This window comes from Pteropus medius, unplaced genomic scaffold (genome assembly GCF_902729225.1).
Source record: "Pteropus medius unplaced genomic scaffold, Ma_sr-lr_union100, whole genome shotgun sequence".
Taxonomy (NCBI): Eukaryota; Metazoa; Chordata; class Mammalia; order Chiroptera; family Pteropodidae; genus Pteropus; species Pteropus medius.
This window is the reverse complement of record NW_024349800.1, coordinates 48,145,589-48,159,925: the sequence shown is the minus strand read 5'-3', so window position 1 is coordinate 48,159,925 and position 14,337 is coordinate 48,145,589. Positions and strand designations below refer to the sequence as shown.

General features: G+C 43.8%; 1 protein-coding gene across 1 annotated transcript in view; it reads right to left on the bottom strand.

Annotated features, from left to right (window-relative positions):
* Positions 1 to 14,337, bottom strand: part of ALK (ALK receptor tyrosine kinase) — a 616,833-nt gene that overhangs the window by 3,257 nt on the left and 599,239 nt on the right. The window contains 5 exon segments of the mRNA XM_039887489.1: positions 1,773 to 1,863; positions 2,565 to 2,699; positions 6,115 to 6,216; positions 8,335 to 8,427; positions 11,801 to 11,898. Of these exon segments, the coding sequence (XP_039743423.1) occupies positions 1,773 to 1,863; positions 2,565 to 2,699; positions 6,115 to 6,216; positions 8,335 to 8,427; positions 11,801 to 11,898 (519 nt within the window).

Below are 14,337 nucleotides of genomic sequence, written 5' to 3'. Positions count from 1 at the left end.
GGGCTCGGGGATGGGAAGGGAGGAGAGGAGAGAGAGACACTAAAATGCTCACTTATAAAAGTTTATCCCTTCTTCTCTTCCTAGCCACCTCTCCTTTTTCTTATATTTGGATGGGTGACACCCGATAATAACTTTTTCTATGTGACATCACCATAGAATGCGCGGATTTCCCAGTGCGCAGAGCCGGTATCGCGAAGCAGTCATTCTTTAACCAATTTGATGGAGGGCCTTTGTGAAACCCGGGAAACACTGGAGTGCTATGAGGAAAACCATTTACAAAACCAATGTTGTGCTAGATCATTTTTACAGCCGCAGAATGGACTATAGCAAAGTAAGAGCGGTTGCTGGAGATCTGAGAAAAATTTGTGGAAGGAAATTTAAACTTGGGGAAATTTAATTCTTTAATATTTTATGCAAATTGGGAAGACTATCACTGCAGATTAACGGAAAAGCACATTGGTCCCGTATTCATCAGTAAAGAGTTTAATAATAAAAAATAATTACCTTCTGAGTCTCTTATATTTTAGTTCCTTCCCTGTTAATTATTAATGTCTACAATGAGTCATTCAAAATGTGTTCGTATGGCACCACCTGCTTTAAAGAAGGATAGTACACACTTTGGAGAAAAATTACTCCAACGTATATATATTTAAGTGGGCATATTCCATTAACATGACAACATGATAACTTAAAATGCCATTGCACATCGAGTTCCCTGAAAGAAACCCAAATGACTTGGTAAGTGAAGTCCATCCAGATAAATGCCAGTCCACTTCCTTCTGAGCCGGAAGGACCTGAAAGGATGGAACTGTGAAGCTACGAAATGGCTGTAGTTTGAAAACGTATATGTCTTGGTCAGATGAGGGAATTGAGGCGGGTAGTCTGACTTCTAAAATATTCTCCAGCATTAGCTATCCTGACAGAGTGAGAGCCGAGAGAGGGGGAAAGGAAGGGAGGTGGTGAGAATGCGTGTGGGGCCGAGACAGAGAGGACACGGTGGGACTCTCACTCGACAGCCCCTCCACTCCCGACGGGGCAGGAGGCCCAGCCATCTGCTGAAACGGGAGAGGGGGGAAGAAAAGGGAAACTTTCTTCATTACGGAAGGAGGCGGGCGTGGGATCTGCGTCGGGACCGGGGCGAGTGCTAGAAAACTGTGTGGCTTGGACAACCTCTCCAGGCCTCAACTCCTCATCTGGTAAGTAGGGATATTTTATGTACCTTGAGGAGGAGAAAATGAAATATATGGAAAGTGATTTGTGTATTACAGGTGCTATACTAATGCTATTTGATGATGTTAAAATTTCTGCAGATCACTCTGGCCTTTCCCATAACCCCTCCAACGTATATCGCTGGACATACAATTTAGTAATTATAGATGGTTAATTATTTCATGTTTTTTATTTCTCCAGCCAGGCTATAAACTATTTGAGAGCAGGCTTTTTCCATACTTCTTTGAAGCTCCAGTTTTGTCTAATAAAAATTAGGTGTCCAGTGGTGATGAAGTTAATATGTGTGTATTGAATTGACTTCCTAATATTATTGAGCATCTGTCACTGTGTCGTGCTAGTGAAGACACTGGCAGTTACTAGTATTTATTTACAAAACGTGCAAACTGATAAACCGATCGCTTTACTTTATAGATAATTAATATTCATTCTCATGTCTATAACTCATATTTTCTGTCTGTTTTGACTTTTATTTCACATTTTGCTATTTGCTACCTTGAAGACTTTTCTATATAAATGCTAATCGATGGGGAAAATGTTTATACCTGGGTGCAGTATTCAATCCTCTCCAAAATTATGGCAAAGTTGGGCCTGTCTTCAGGCTGATGTTGCCAGCACTGGGTCATTATCCTGTATCTGGAAGAAGAATAAGCACATTAATTAAGATCAGGAGAAACAAAGATGAAAAACACAGTTTCTTCCCAGCACTTTTCTAAATGGGACAGCGGTGGCACTGTCAGGGTGGCAGCTCATCTGAGTTCCCACGTAGTTGGCATATGCTGCCCTCTGCTGATGGGCCAGGGCACCGTGCCCCGGCATAAGGTATAACACCAAAGCTCACGACACACAGCCATCCTGCTGTTTCATTAAATATGGCTCCTCTCCCTCCATTCCTGAATTAAAGTCACCTCTGGGGTGGAATATTCTAATTATATTGCCCATCTGCCTCGCTTGTGGGAAGCAGATAAGGGATGCCAGACAGGACAGCAGAAAGCTCAGGGAATGGAAATATTTAAAGGAGACTCCAGACAATGTCGGGCAGCAGAGGTGGCAGCTGGGACACAAACTCCTAGGAGGTGCTGGAGGAGTGTGAGCCTGGTGAGGCCATAGCCTCCAGCCAGACAAAGGATATCGTTTCAGGTGCGACATTATTGCTTTTGGCGCCAGAAGACTAACCCATCTCACTGGAGTCACAGACGCATGCCTATCTCGGGGCGTGTTACGTGAGGTTAGCCATCTGCCCTTTCATCTTAAAAAAGCCTATGTGGCTGCAGATATTTTTTGAAAAGGAAAACTCTGCTTAGTAACTTGTAGAAATGTTCCTAAAAGAGTCATACACAGGCCCAGGGCAGTTCTTAGGTGGGTCCATCCGTCCTCCGCTGGTGACGAACTCCAGAACTTCCTGATTGCTCTTGCTGGGGTATGGCATATATCCAAGAGAAAATATTTCCCACAGCAGCACTCCAAAGGACCTGTGCACAGGACAGGAGACATGGATGTGGACACACGTACATGCGTGCGCACACACGGATACATACAGAGATACATGTACAGACACGTACACACATGGACACAGATGTAAAAATTTAATCTTTTAGTGCATTTTCCACAATCGAGGATTCTTAATATGGAGAAGAAAGCCACATGTGAATGTGTTGCTCCATAAAAAGGTAACCACTGGTAGCATACTATTTTTTTTTATTACAATCGAGTTTCTGTGCTTAGATTTTTTTTTTTACATAATTGCAGTTATAGTCAATGTGCAATTCTGAACCTTGATTTTTTTTGCAAATTTTATTATAGCATAAACATTTTCCATGCTAATACCTATTATAAATAGAATTTGAAACGGCTATAAAACACTCCACTGAGTGGTTGTATCATAATTTGCCTTATCATTTCCAAATTTTCAACTTTTGAAATATTTAAAATACTGCGATGAACATCTTTGTGCATTTTTTAAAAGGATGATTTGCTTAAGATTAATTCCCCAAATTTGGGATTAGTTAATTTACTAGGAACCTAGTAAAATCTACAATAATTCTAATGAAATGAGAGCAAAAGAATATGAACACTGAAAAACTCTTGACAGTACTGTCTGCTTGACTTCCAAATGTGTCACTGATCAACCAGCATTGCACACGGTGGCATCAGACACTCTCATCAATATCGAGCATTTTTTTCTGCACTCAAACCGTCTCCTCCTCCATTCCTTCCAGCTCCGTGGTACCCCCAGTCATCTATTTGCTCAACCTACAGACTTAGGCATTGTCCTTGATCTTACTCTTTGCAGCACCCCCAACCCCACATCCACTTGCAGCCGTCCTGTTAACTAACTACTCTCAAGACAGAACTTGAATCTGACCACTTTTAATGCCACCACTAAACCTAGCCCCCTCATCTCTTCTTATCTAGAAATGGACAGTATTTTTCTAACTGGTTTCCTAGCTTCACCTGCCTCACTCCAGTCTATTTTCAATGGCAGCAACTGATTTATCTTTTTTTTATTTTTTAAAAATATCACGTCACACTCTTGCTTCCAATCCTTCAGAGGCGTCCCATTGTGCTCAGAATAAAATCCTGACCTGGTCCTAGGACCCCCATGTTCTGCCTCTGCCTGCCCCTTCCATTTCAATGACCACTGGCCCTTGTGCTGGCCAGCTCCAGCCATGAAGACTTGTCTTCGTTCCTCAAACAAGCTAGTCTTGTTCCTGCCACTGGCCTTTTTACACTTGACTTTCCCTCAGCTTGGCGAGCCTTCCTCTCAGGTCATTCCGTGGTGAACACCGCACCCCCCCCCACACACTCCGTATCCTCTGCAGCACTTACTAGTATCTGAAGTTATGTGATTTATTTGTTTTTAAAAAGCATTTTACAAAACAATCTAAACTTTAAAAAGGAAAATTAATATAATATCTATGTATCTAGATATTAATATTTTGCCTTTTTGTGTCAGTTCTCCCTCTTTTCGAAGAAATAGATACAGATAAGTCCCATCCTCCGTCCTTTCCTCCTCCTCCCTCTCCTCCACTGAAGTTAGAATGTATCCTTCCCATCTATATTTTCACACTTTTAAAAAACAATATGTGAAAGCAGAAATAATAAAGAATCTATTTTATAGACTTAATTTTTATACTATAAAATTATACATGTGTGATATCCTGCTCCTTTCTGGAACTTGCTTTTTTCCCCCCAATAAATGTTGTTTTTGAGATTTATCCATGTTAGTACATGTTGGTTTAGTGTGTTTTTTTATACTAAAGTAGTTTCCTATGATATAAGTAAGGCACTTGAGAGATAGTTAGGTTGTTTGAACTTTTTCTCTATTGTAAACAACGTTGCAAATGAACATTCTTATCTATTTGTGTCATCCTCTCTCTAAAGTAGACACTTAGAAGTAGATTCGCTGTGTCACAGGATATGCATGTGGTCAGAGTAATGACTTAATCACCTGAATTACTCTGTATCTGGATAGGGTAGTTCAGTGGCCTGTGATGTTGGTGTGGATCAGAATCACCTGGAGGGCTCGTTAAAGCACAGAGTTTTGAGCCCACCCACTAGAGTTGGTAATTCATTAGCCTGAGGTGGGTGCAGAGAAGGTGTTTCTAACAAGTTCCCAGGTGATGCTCATGCTGCTGATCCTTGGACTACACTTTTGAGATCCCCTGGGTTAAGATAAGCCAAAGTTAAAAACAGACTACCTGATGACCCAGAAATCCCACTTCAGGGTACATATCCAAAGGAAATGAATCAGTATTTCAAAAGGATAGCAGCACCCCCATGTTCACTGCAGCATTCTTCACAATAGGCAAGGTCTGGAAACAACCTGAGTGTCCAGCGGTGGATGAATGGATAAAGAAAAAGTGGTATGTATATCCTTTAGATTAATTAGTCTATTTATTAATTAATAACCGGCTGCTTAGATTAGTATATAAACACATACATACTAATACCTACCTATTAATACCTATATTAATACATATTAATACATGTGTACATATAACCACACATACCACCTTTTTAATCTATTCATCCATATATATGTGTATACACATATACAATATACACATATATACATACGCAATGGATATTATTCAGCCTTAAAAAAAGAAGGCAATCCTGCCATTTTTAATAACATGGAGAGACCTGGAGGATATTATGCTAAGTGAATTCAGCCAGACACAGAGACAGAGATCCTGCATGATCTCACTTATACGTGGAATCATAGACACAGAGAAGCAGAATGGTGGTTGCCAGGGGCTGGGGGGAGGGGGAGGTGGGGAGATGTTGGTCAAGGAGTACAAAGTTCCACTTATGCAGGATGATTAAGTTCTGGAGCGCTAATACACAGATGATGTCTCCCAAACTATTTTTAGCTGGAGAAAGGGCCTCGCCACAGCCACCACCAGCACATTTGTGCTGATGAATATTTCCTTTTCTTCTTTATTCTGTTAATGTGGAGAATTTCATTGCTCAATTTTCTCATCTTAACTCAATGTTGCATTCCTGGAATAAACCCAACTTCATTATGTAAAACAAATGAACGAACGAACAAACAAACAAAACAACTACATGTGGCTCTCGGTGTGTGTCCCCCAGCCAGCTGCACCCGCATCACCTGGGAACTTGTGAGAAATGCAGATTCTCGGCCTGACCCCAGACCTCCTGGATCATAAACTCTCAGGGCGGGGTCCAGGAATCTGTGCTTTACAAGCCTTTCTGACGATTCCTTCCTCTGCCAGAGTTTGGGAGCCCCGGCTATACAGGGATATTGATGCTTCCCCTCTGACCCTCCCGCTAATGCAAGGTCTCGCTGCTAGGAGTGCGGGATCATCTGGTCCATGAGCACCACAGTGAGACCAGAGTGGGAGCAGCATAAAGACTCACCATGTGTCTGTTTTAGAAGTAAATATTCCCTCCATGAAGGCCTCTGGCGGCATCCATTTCACTGGCAGCATTGCACAGCCTCCCTTTCGGTAGTAGCTCGCTCTGTGGGGGAGGAGAGGAAAAACCAGACTTGTTTCCGGAGATGGCTCTGAGCGGAGGCTTCGGGCAACTCGAGAAAGCGGCAACAAGGCCTACCCATTCAAGGACTGAAATTAATGAGGGCTCTGAGGTTCAAGAGGAGAGCAGGGGAACGCAGATCATTTGGTTAAGAACTTCGGTATCATTTAATCAGAGACAAAACAACCCATGGGAGGCATAAAAGAAAAGATCTATGCAATGACTAAAATACCCACTGGAGGATGGTTAGATTTCCTTGTTGGATTTTGTTTATTATAACTCACAATGAGTAACATTACTCCAACCTTATAAGTGCAGCCTGTTCCTGATGATTCACAATAATGCAAGCTCCAAAATGGGAGCATGGAGAGCGGGGCTTGTGTCTTATTCACTTTTGCTCCTCCATGGCACTCACGCAGCATTTAGTTCCATCTAAGCACGCAACAAACAATTGAGGCAGCTGGCAGGAAGCTCCCTCCCATAGCACAATCCAAAAAAAGAGCACGGCTAGGGGCGGAGCTGGCTTCAAAGATATATGAGTTAATTTATTAGTTTTTATCAGTGAGTTGCATTAATAACATCACTGACAAAAACTAATAAATTAACTCATGCTTACGAAGCTACCTCCACCTCTAGCCCTGTGTTCTCCTGCCGGGATGTGCTAAGAGAGGCAGCTTCCCGCCAGCTGCCTCGATTAATTAATTACTTTAACAAACATGTACTGAGTGTTTAGAATGCATGAGGTACTCTGCCATGTGGTGAGGACATAAATAAGTCACAGTCTCTCTCTTCCAAGGATAGGGTTTAGTGGAAGAAACAGACATCTGAACAACCGCGGTACAGAACAACACACGTAATGACACAGGTGTGCACCACGCTCAGTGGCACAGGTGAAGAACGGATCTGCTGTACTTGAGGCGGGGGTCAGATACAGGAAATGTTGCATAGAGGGGTCTGGCGGAGCTGAGTGGGCAAGATGCTCTCCCGGAAGACCGTTCCTGACACCTGAAATCGCACGGGGCCCGTGGGAGCAGTGGGAGGGACTGTAGGTCAGCTGGGGTGGTGAAGGCCAGAGTTGGGGAGCTGTCAGAGCGGAGGACGGAGGGGAGGGGCCAGATCACCGAGGGGCAGGTCGTGCTGCGATGTTTGCGTCATGGACCATGGGCGCTCCTGGGGGTTCTGAGAAAGGACGGAAGGCAGGCTGAGACTCTGAGTAGGTGTGAAGGTGAAGGACAGCAAACCAAGGGGATGTGGAGACCGGCGGTGGGTGACTGTGGTGGAGAACCTTACTGACTCTTCATCTTCCACGAGCTGCTGCCCTGTGGTGACACGTCATCGGCATCCTCACCCCTGGGAGGCCGTTACCAGTTCTGATGAAGGCCTTCAGAGGTCCCCCTGACTCTCCAGAGAGCGAAGGCTCTCTATGATCACCCCCGTCACTCTACCTCTGGATTAGGGAAGGCGTATTTAGTGACCATGCAAATGAGTGCCTTGCTCAGCTCATGGAGCAAGTTGCTGTTGTAAATAATTAGACAAAGAAGAAACGCGAGATAAAGTGCAATGGAAGTTTTTTTTTTTTTTTATGTAGCCTTGAGAATATTTCAGGGGAAAAGAAAGAAAGCCGAGCTAAGTGCCTATGGGCTTTGAACTATACCGCTGTTGTCTACTGGTGTGGGCAAAGACGGCCAACGAGCTGGGCCCAATATCTTATCAGTTCTGGGGTGCTCTTGCCTGGCATGATGGAAGCTAAGGCCATTTATTATTCCTGAGTATTTAATTTAAGTAAATTAAAGTCTACTCAGAAGCTTTTTCCATATCACATATCCAAGTTATTCTATGTCTCAGAATATGCTAGGATTAGAGCATTGCACCCAGAGAGACAACCTAATTAAGAACTTGGTGTCAATTATAGCAGGCAGTGTGATCCTAGAATTAGACTGTCAGGTATAGGCACTAATTAAGGTTTCCATATCCTGAAAAGGAACTTAATGAAATTTTAGGTGGCCAGTTGACAAGGTGCCAGAGATGATTTAGGGCACAAGCAGCCACATCCCATTCTCTTGAGGGGATAGTCTTTGATGGATGACTGCGGTCTTTACTCACCTGTAGATGTCTCGGGCCATTCCAAAGTCCCCAATCTTGGCTACTCTTCCAGGGCCTGGACAGGTCAAGAGGCAGTTCCTGGCGGCAATGTCCCTGGGGTAAACATGAGAAAATGCATTTCCGTATTTTACCTCTGGGAAAATAAATTTCCTAATATCCATCACTAAAATTTTCACCTCCAGTATGAAGTTCAAACAGTTCCCTCCTGTGCTCTGTATTTCCTTTACTACATTATAATTCAGTATGAAAGAAACAACTATGCCAATTCTAGGCCTCAAAACTAACAGAGAAATGGGAAATGATTAGGGAGATGATTGAAAATGTTTAATAGTGTAATAATATGGAAATAACTATCATAGGAACCAACATGTAATGGCCTTTAACTCTGTACTAATGTTGTTCTAAGTGCTTCATATCTAACCTTTAGAACAACCCTGTAAGATGCAGGGTGCTATTATTAGCCTCATTTTATTAGAAAAATGAAGCTAAATACATAATATAGGGACATAAGAAATGCCATTTGTCCTTAGGCTATTGTTTTGTATGGATTGCTGGTTGGTTTCTGCCAGTTGTTTGAAGGAGTCTTCTGGAACAGCATGACTTCCATGATATCAAATTCAAGCAGGTTACGGTTTTCCCAAATATTTATAGTTTTCTTTTTTAATAAGCCATTACGGTTCTTACATCCACGATTTTATGTAGAGCCTTTGTTAAGCTGTCTGCATCATAACCACAAGGCTGAAGAATCACTTCTTTCAAGTTATAAAGTCATCTTGTCTTTGTTGTTGTTATACTCCGGATGATCTATTTGCCTATAGCATGCCTTTAAGGCAGGATCAGAAGCTTTCCAAGACTCATTAACTTCTACCCAGTGACTGGCTTACCTAAATTCTTGGCAAGAATGAAGGGTGCAGCCAGAAGTCTGGAACGGTCTCTAATAATATTAAACTTCAGGACAGAAGAAAAGAGTAGTAATTCCTGAGGGACAGAGGTGGTGTTTTCATATTTTCGACTGGTTTCATAAAGGTCTAGATCTTTGGTCAAGAAGGACATGGAAAATAAACAACTGGGTCGTATTAAAAAAAAAATAGGCTCTGGACTGGGGATCATGGCTGAGGACACCAGAACAACGGACCAGGGAGGGAGATGGATGTTGTTAATGCCACTGGCCTAATCCAGAGGTTCAAGTTGAATTTCGAGGAGCAGTGGTGTGTAAAATGCCCTGATAAAACTATAGAAGCAAAACATGTATGACATCAAAAAGAAGAAAAATAGCGGGATATATAGCCATTACTTCTCAAGAGAAATACAGCGAAGCAGACCACAAACAATATTTATGGCTCCAGAAAAGTCTTTGCACCGATGTGCATGGAACGGTTGCTTAAACAAGTGATCTTAAATTTAATGGCAAGAAAGTAAATGTATTATCATAGTACACACCAAGAATTGGTAGAATGACACATAATTCTTGAAACGGTAGTAAACCATGACCAAAGGAAACAGATCTAGTAGAAAAATGGGAGTGTGAGGATTGGTGAGGGCATGCTGCTCTGAATTCAGGAGGTATATACGCACGGGTGCCTGCGAGCCGAGAGGCAGAGAAACAGTGGAGGAGAGAGAATTAGATGTGATAGTGTTGTGGAGTGTGCCACGGACCTCCTGGACAGTTCCGAGACACAAAAGACGCCTTTCTAATACCTGTTACCCCAGAAGAAAAGCTTGAGTTGAGATGGTCAGTTTCTGCTGGAAGTCACCTTTCGATTATAAAACAGATCATCCGATAGATTCTTAATTTGATCTTTCTCAAAAAAGATAAAAGGAGCAACGAACTATTACTCTGGGATCTAATTCTGACCTTGAGTAACTATTTACGGATATGGAAGTGATAGGAATCGAGAGAATGTGATCCTGTTATCTTATTATTTCTAGTAACAGAGCACTGGATATGGTCCCATGTCTATCATACTCTAGGGAAGCAGATTTCAAAATATCAGAGGAAAGATGGATATGATTCCTCAGTAGAGAATCTGTATGCTCGATGACTAACGTGGGGCAGAGACGAAAAAGCAGAAATGATCTCGGGGAGAAGCAAAGGGAGACATCTGAAGTCACCATGGTGACCACGCAGGTTGCTCTCAGATGAATCCAGACTTTAAAAGGACGTAACAAAGGTGAAAAGGTGGTTGTAAGCAAGGATGAATTCCAAGAAGAGCCCAGTCTTGTCGTGTCTGAGCAACAACGCAGCCCAGAGCTGAGACGTATGGAAAGTTCTGGGCACAACAGAGAGGGCAAGAACAACAATGTCCTGTGCTTGGAAGCAGAGGGCGCAGCTTCGGACGAGGGCGTAAGGGACTGGTCTCTGTTCCTTTTTTGTCTTTCTTATTTCTATCAAGAAAAATCATCCACAAGTTGGGAAGGTTTAGAATTCAAGGGGAAGAACTTAAAACCAAAGGACGAAGTGACAGTTAAAGGAGAAGCCCATGTGAGAAGTTTATCGCCTTATTCGAAAATGACTTTAGGCACCTGGGTGAGTGCACTTCTTGATCTTTAATTTCTCCATTTTTATTAGGGAGATAGCATAGTTTTCTATCTACTTATATGCTCTTTTCTTTCTAAACTCATGCAGCATCTCTCATTTTCTACTTTGTACTTACATACTGTGATTATTAGAAACATATCTTATGCCCTTTGAAGACTCGAGTTAATAAAAATTGTTAGTTCACCAGGTTATTTACTAAATTAGAAGGAAATCATTAGGAAGAGCTTTGCAAAGAGCCTAATGATCTGTCTGACTTTTCAGATTTCAGAGTCAAGCTGTCAGCTGAGAAAGTCATCGACATCTGCATGGGAAGAAACCTGTGTGATCTATGATGTCTATGACATTACATCATGTTATACATGATGTCCCAGTCCAGACACCATTTAAACACAAAGATCATATAAGCAGAAGATATGAAGCGTAGAAAGAAATAAAATAATTATTATGGTCATTTCAGAGTATTTTAGAAAAAATTTATCCAGCAAACATTTCTTGTGCCTCACTATGTATGCCAGGGATATGAAGATGAATAAAACAGAGTCCTTGCCTTCAAGCCACTCAGTCAAATATGTGAAAATATGAACTCCTTTAACTTCCCTTAAGGAGCTCAGTTTTCTAGATGTGGGAACGTTAAAGTGAGGTAGGACTTGAACGTTTCACTGCGAGCAAGGTACAGGCAGGAGTCCCCGCCAGAGGTCAAGCCCAGCTCATCCAGCTCTGGTTGGATATTTTGACACCCATTTTACATATGGGGCAAAGGAAGCCCTGACAGAGTATGTAGTCATCTTAAAGACAAACGAAGCTGGATCATCCAAACAACTTCGGAGAGAGTCCCATCACTCTAGTCTGAACGGGGAGCCCTGGGCCCTGGGACACGTAGGGGAAGCGTACAGAAGGCGGAGGGAGGTGCAGGGGGCTCTGACTCACCGGTGGATGAAATGGTTTTCCTCTAAGTACTGGCAGCCACAGGCAATGTCCCGAGCCACGTGCAGAAGGTCCAGCATGGCCAGGGAGGAGGGCTGATTCTGTGGGGAGACAGTGATCCACTGATGAGAGGCTTTTGGGGGTTGGGGGGTATCTCAAACGCTAGCTTCAAGTGCTCGCAAGGAGGCCACACCTGCACACGCTGTCCCCCTGGGTTCCCGGCCCTGGCACACCTTGGAAGTCACTTGGCAGCTTTAAGCAAATACAGGGGCCTGAGCTTCAGCCTAGACTGATGAATCTATGATGAATCAACCCCTCCAGTGCCCCGGGTGAGTGTGTGTGCAGCTGGGGCTGGGAACCCTGAACTGCAGGAACCCACGATGGCCAGAGGTCCTTCCCCTGTTCACTTAGCCCCCACATTCTTCCACCTCAGTCTTCATAAACATTTGAATCGTGAGAAAATCAAGGGGATAATATTGTTTCAAAAATCCTCTAAATGTTTTGAAATATTTTTTAAATATTAATTTTCTTCAAGAAGATCCAGATCTGATGTAGATTGATTAAAAAAAAAGCTTTTGGAAAATTCTGGGTAACTGATGAGCGATTTCAAGCTTTTCTGAATGACGTCACCTCACCTCTGGGGGTGCAGTCTGTCTCTGCCCAGACAGCCTGCTGAGCTCCTGGAAGTCCTTTTTGACGGCTACCCTTCTGGGTGGGGTCTCTTTAAATTCCAGAATCCCTAAAGTCTGCAGCAGCATGTTGTCATGCAGTGTCATGTTTGCTTTGTTGTTCTATGTCTGTTTTACCATGTCCCCAAGTAAACTTTGAGGTCCCCGAGGCAGGGACTTCAGCATCTATTTCCATAGAATCCACTACAGTGCTTGGCACTCTATAGTGGTTTGATGACTATTGGGGAGTTGGTTGGTTGATTACAGCTGAACTAGGATTTACCTAGGTGATGGCTGGGGGTTTTCTCTGCCACAGATCAGGGCCTCCCCAGGACTCCTTGGAGCAATTACATGGGTCTAGGGGAGGCAGAGAGGAGTCGTGCTTCTCTAGGACATGCTTCAATTCTGGAGAAGACCATTTAGGGAGGGGAGTATTCTCTGCCCACGGAACATCAGGCAGTGCCTTAGATGCCATAGAGCAAATCCAAGTACACAATCTCTTTGATGCTATATCCTGTGTGGTTAGTAGGGAAGAGAAGTTTAGCTCTATATTAAAGATGGAAAGGTTGAGGACTCAGAGAGGCTAATTGCCTCATTCCAGGTCACTCAGCTATAGGGTGGAGCAAAACTGCCCTGAGCTGGGCTTTAAGGATCTCTGTTGGGGGAAGCAGGATTCTAGCAATTAAAATTGAGCTCCTCAGGGCAGCGTGTCAGAGAAGGGGAAGGAGTCTGTGAACACAGAACCAAGTGAATGTACAGAACTGCCCACAAATGCAGGGAGCAGCGTGTTTCAGTGGTCAGTCTAGCTGACCTGGGCTTCATCCCTGCTTGTCCCTCACTGGCTGTGTGACCTGGGGTTAATTGCTCTGCCACTCTCCAAGCCAGTGTCGTCATCTGTGAACGTGGCATGACACCACGGCCTCGTCGGATTGTTATGAGGACCGACAGAAAGAGTCGCAGAGTGAATGCTTCCTAAAGGGATCTGCAGTTATGGATGGGTGCGTGGTGTGGAGGGCTGTGGGGGGTCTCGGGAAATGGCCCGTGTGTTTGGTTTCTCCAGGGGCCTTGTTAGTGTCAGAAGTACTGGGCACCATGAGAGAGATAGTTCTCATTTCCTGGGAAAAAGCAAAGTAAATATATTTCCAAGGCAAATATTCATCCATCTTGCTATAGTATTAGAAATATCTTTTCTCTCCTCAGGAAAATGCTTTCTGTTCTCTTCTGAGCAAAGGAGGACCTGCTCCTGGCTTCCCCTGAGTCTCTCTGTGTCCCCATCACTCAGGATGCGAGGACCTTTGATGTCGCAAATACTCTGTGAGCCTGGCACGCTGCAGGGATCACATCTTCCCAGGCATTAACCCGCGGGCCACCCTGTCTGGCAGCTCAGAGCAAATTAACTGCTCCGCTAAGCACTCTGCAGAAGCAGACAGTCAGCACCCAGGGCGCGTGCGTGCGTGTGTGTGTGTGTGTCGAGGGGGCAGGGATCAGGGAGGTGTGGACTTAAGGCAAAACTGATATTTAAATTAGCAGTGCAGGTGTGGCCAGTGTGCCCAGGGCCACTCGTATCTACCCCGGGCAAAGGAGGAGATGGAATCGGGGTTTTTGTCCCCAGTCGGCCACTGAGTGTGGCACTTCCTTTGGCAGCCAGACATTCCCAGGCCCGTCGTGCTTATGGACGCATTCTGTCCAGTCCTCAGAGAGGATCTTGTCCAGTGTTTCCCAAAGTGAGCTTGGGGGATGGAATGCTATCCAACAGGCGTGGGAAATCCTGAGTTAAATTCCTGGGTTAAATAGGTTCTTTCTCGTAGGAATTACCAGTCTTCGCTATGCACTAATGCATATTGAGAATTGATGCGGGGAAACTGCCATGGC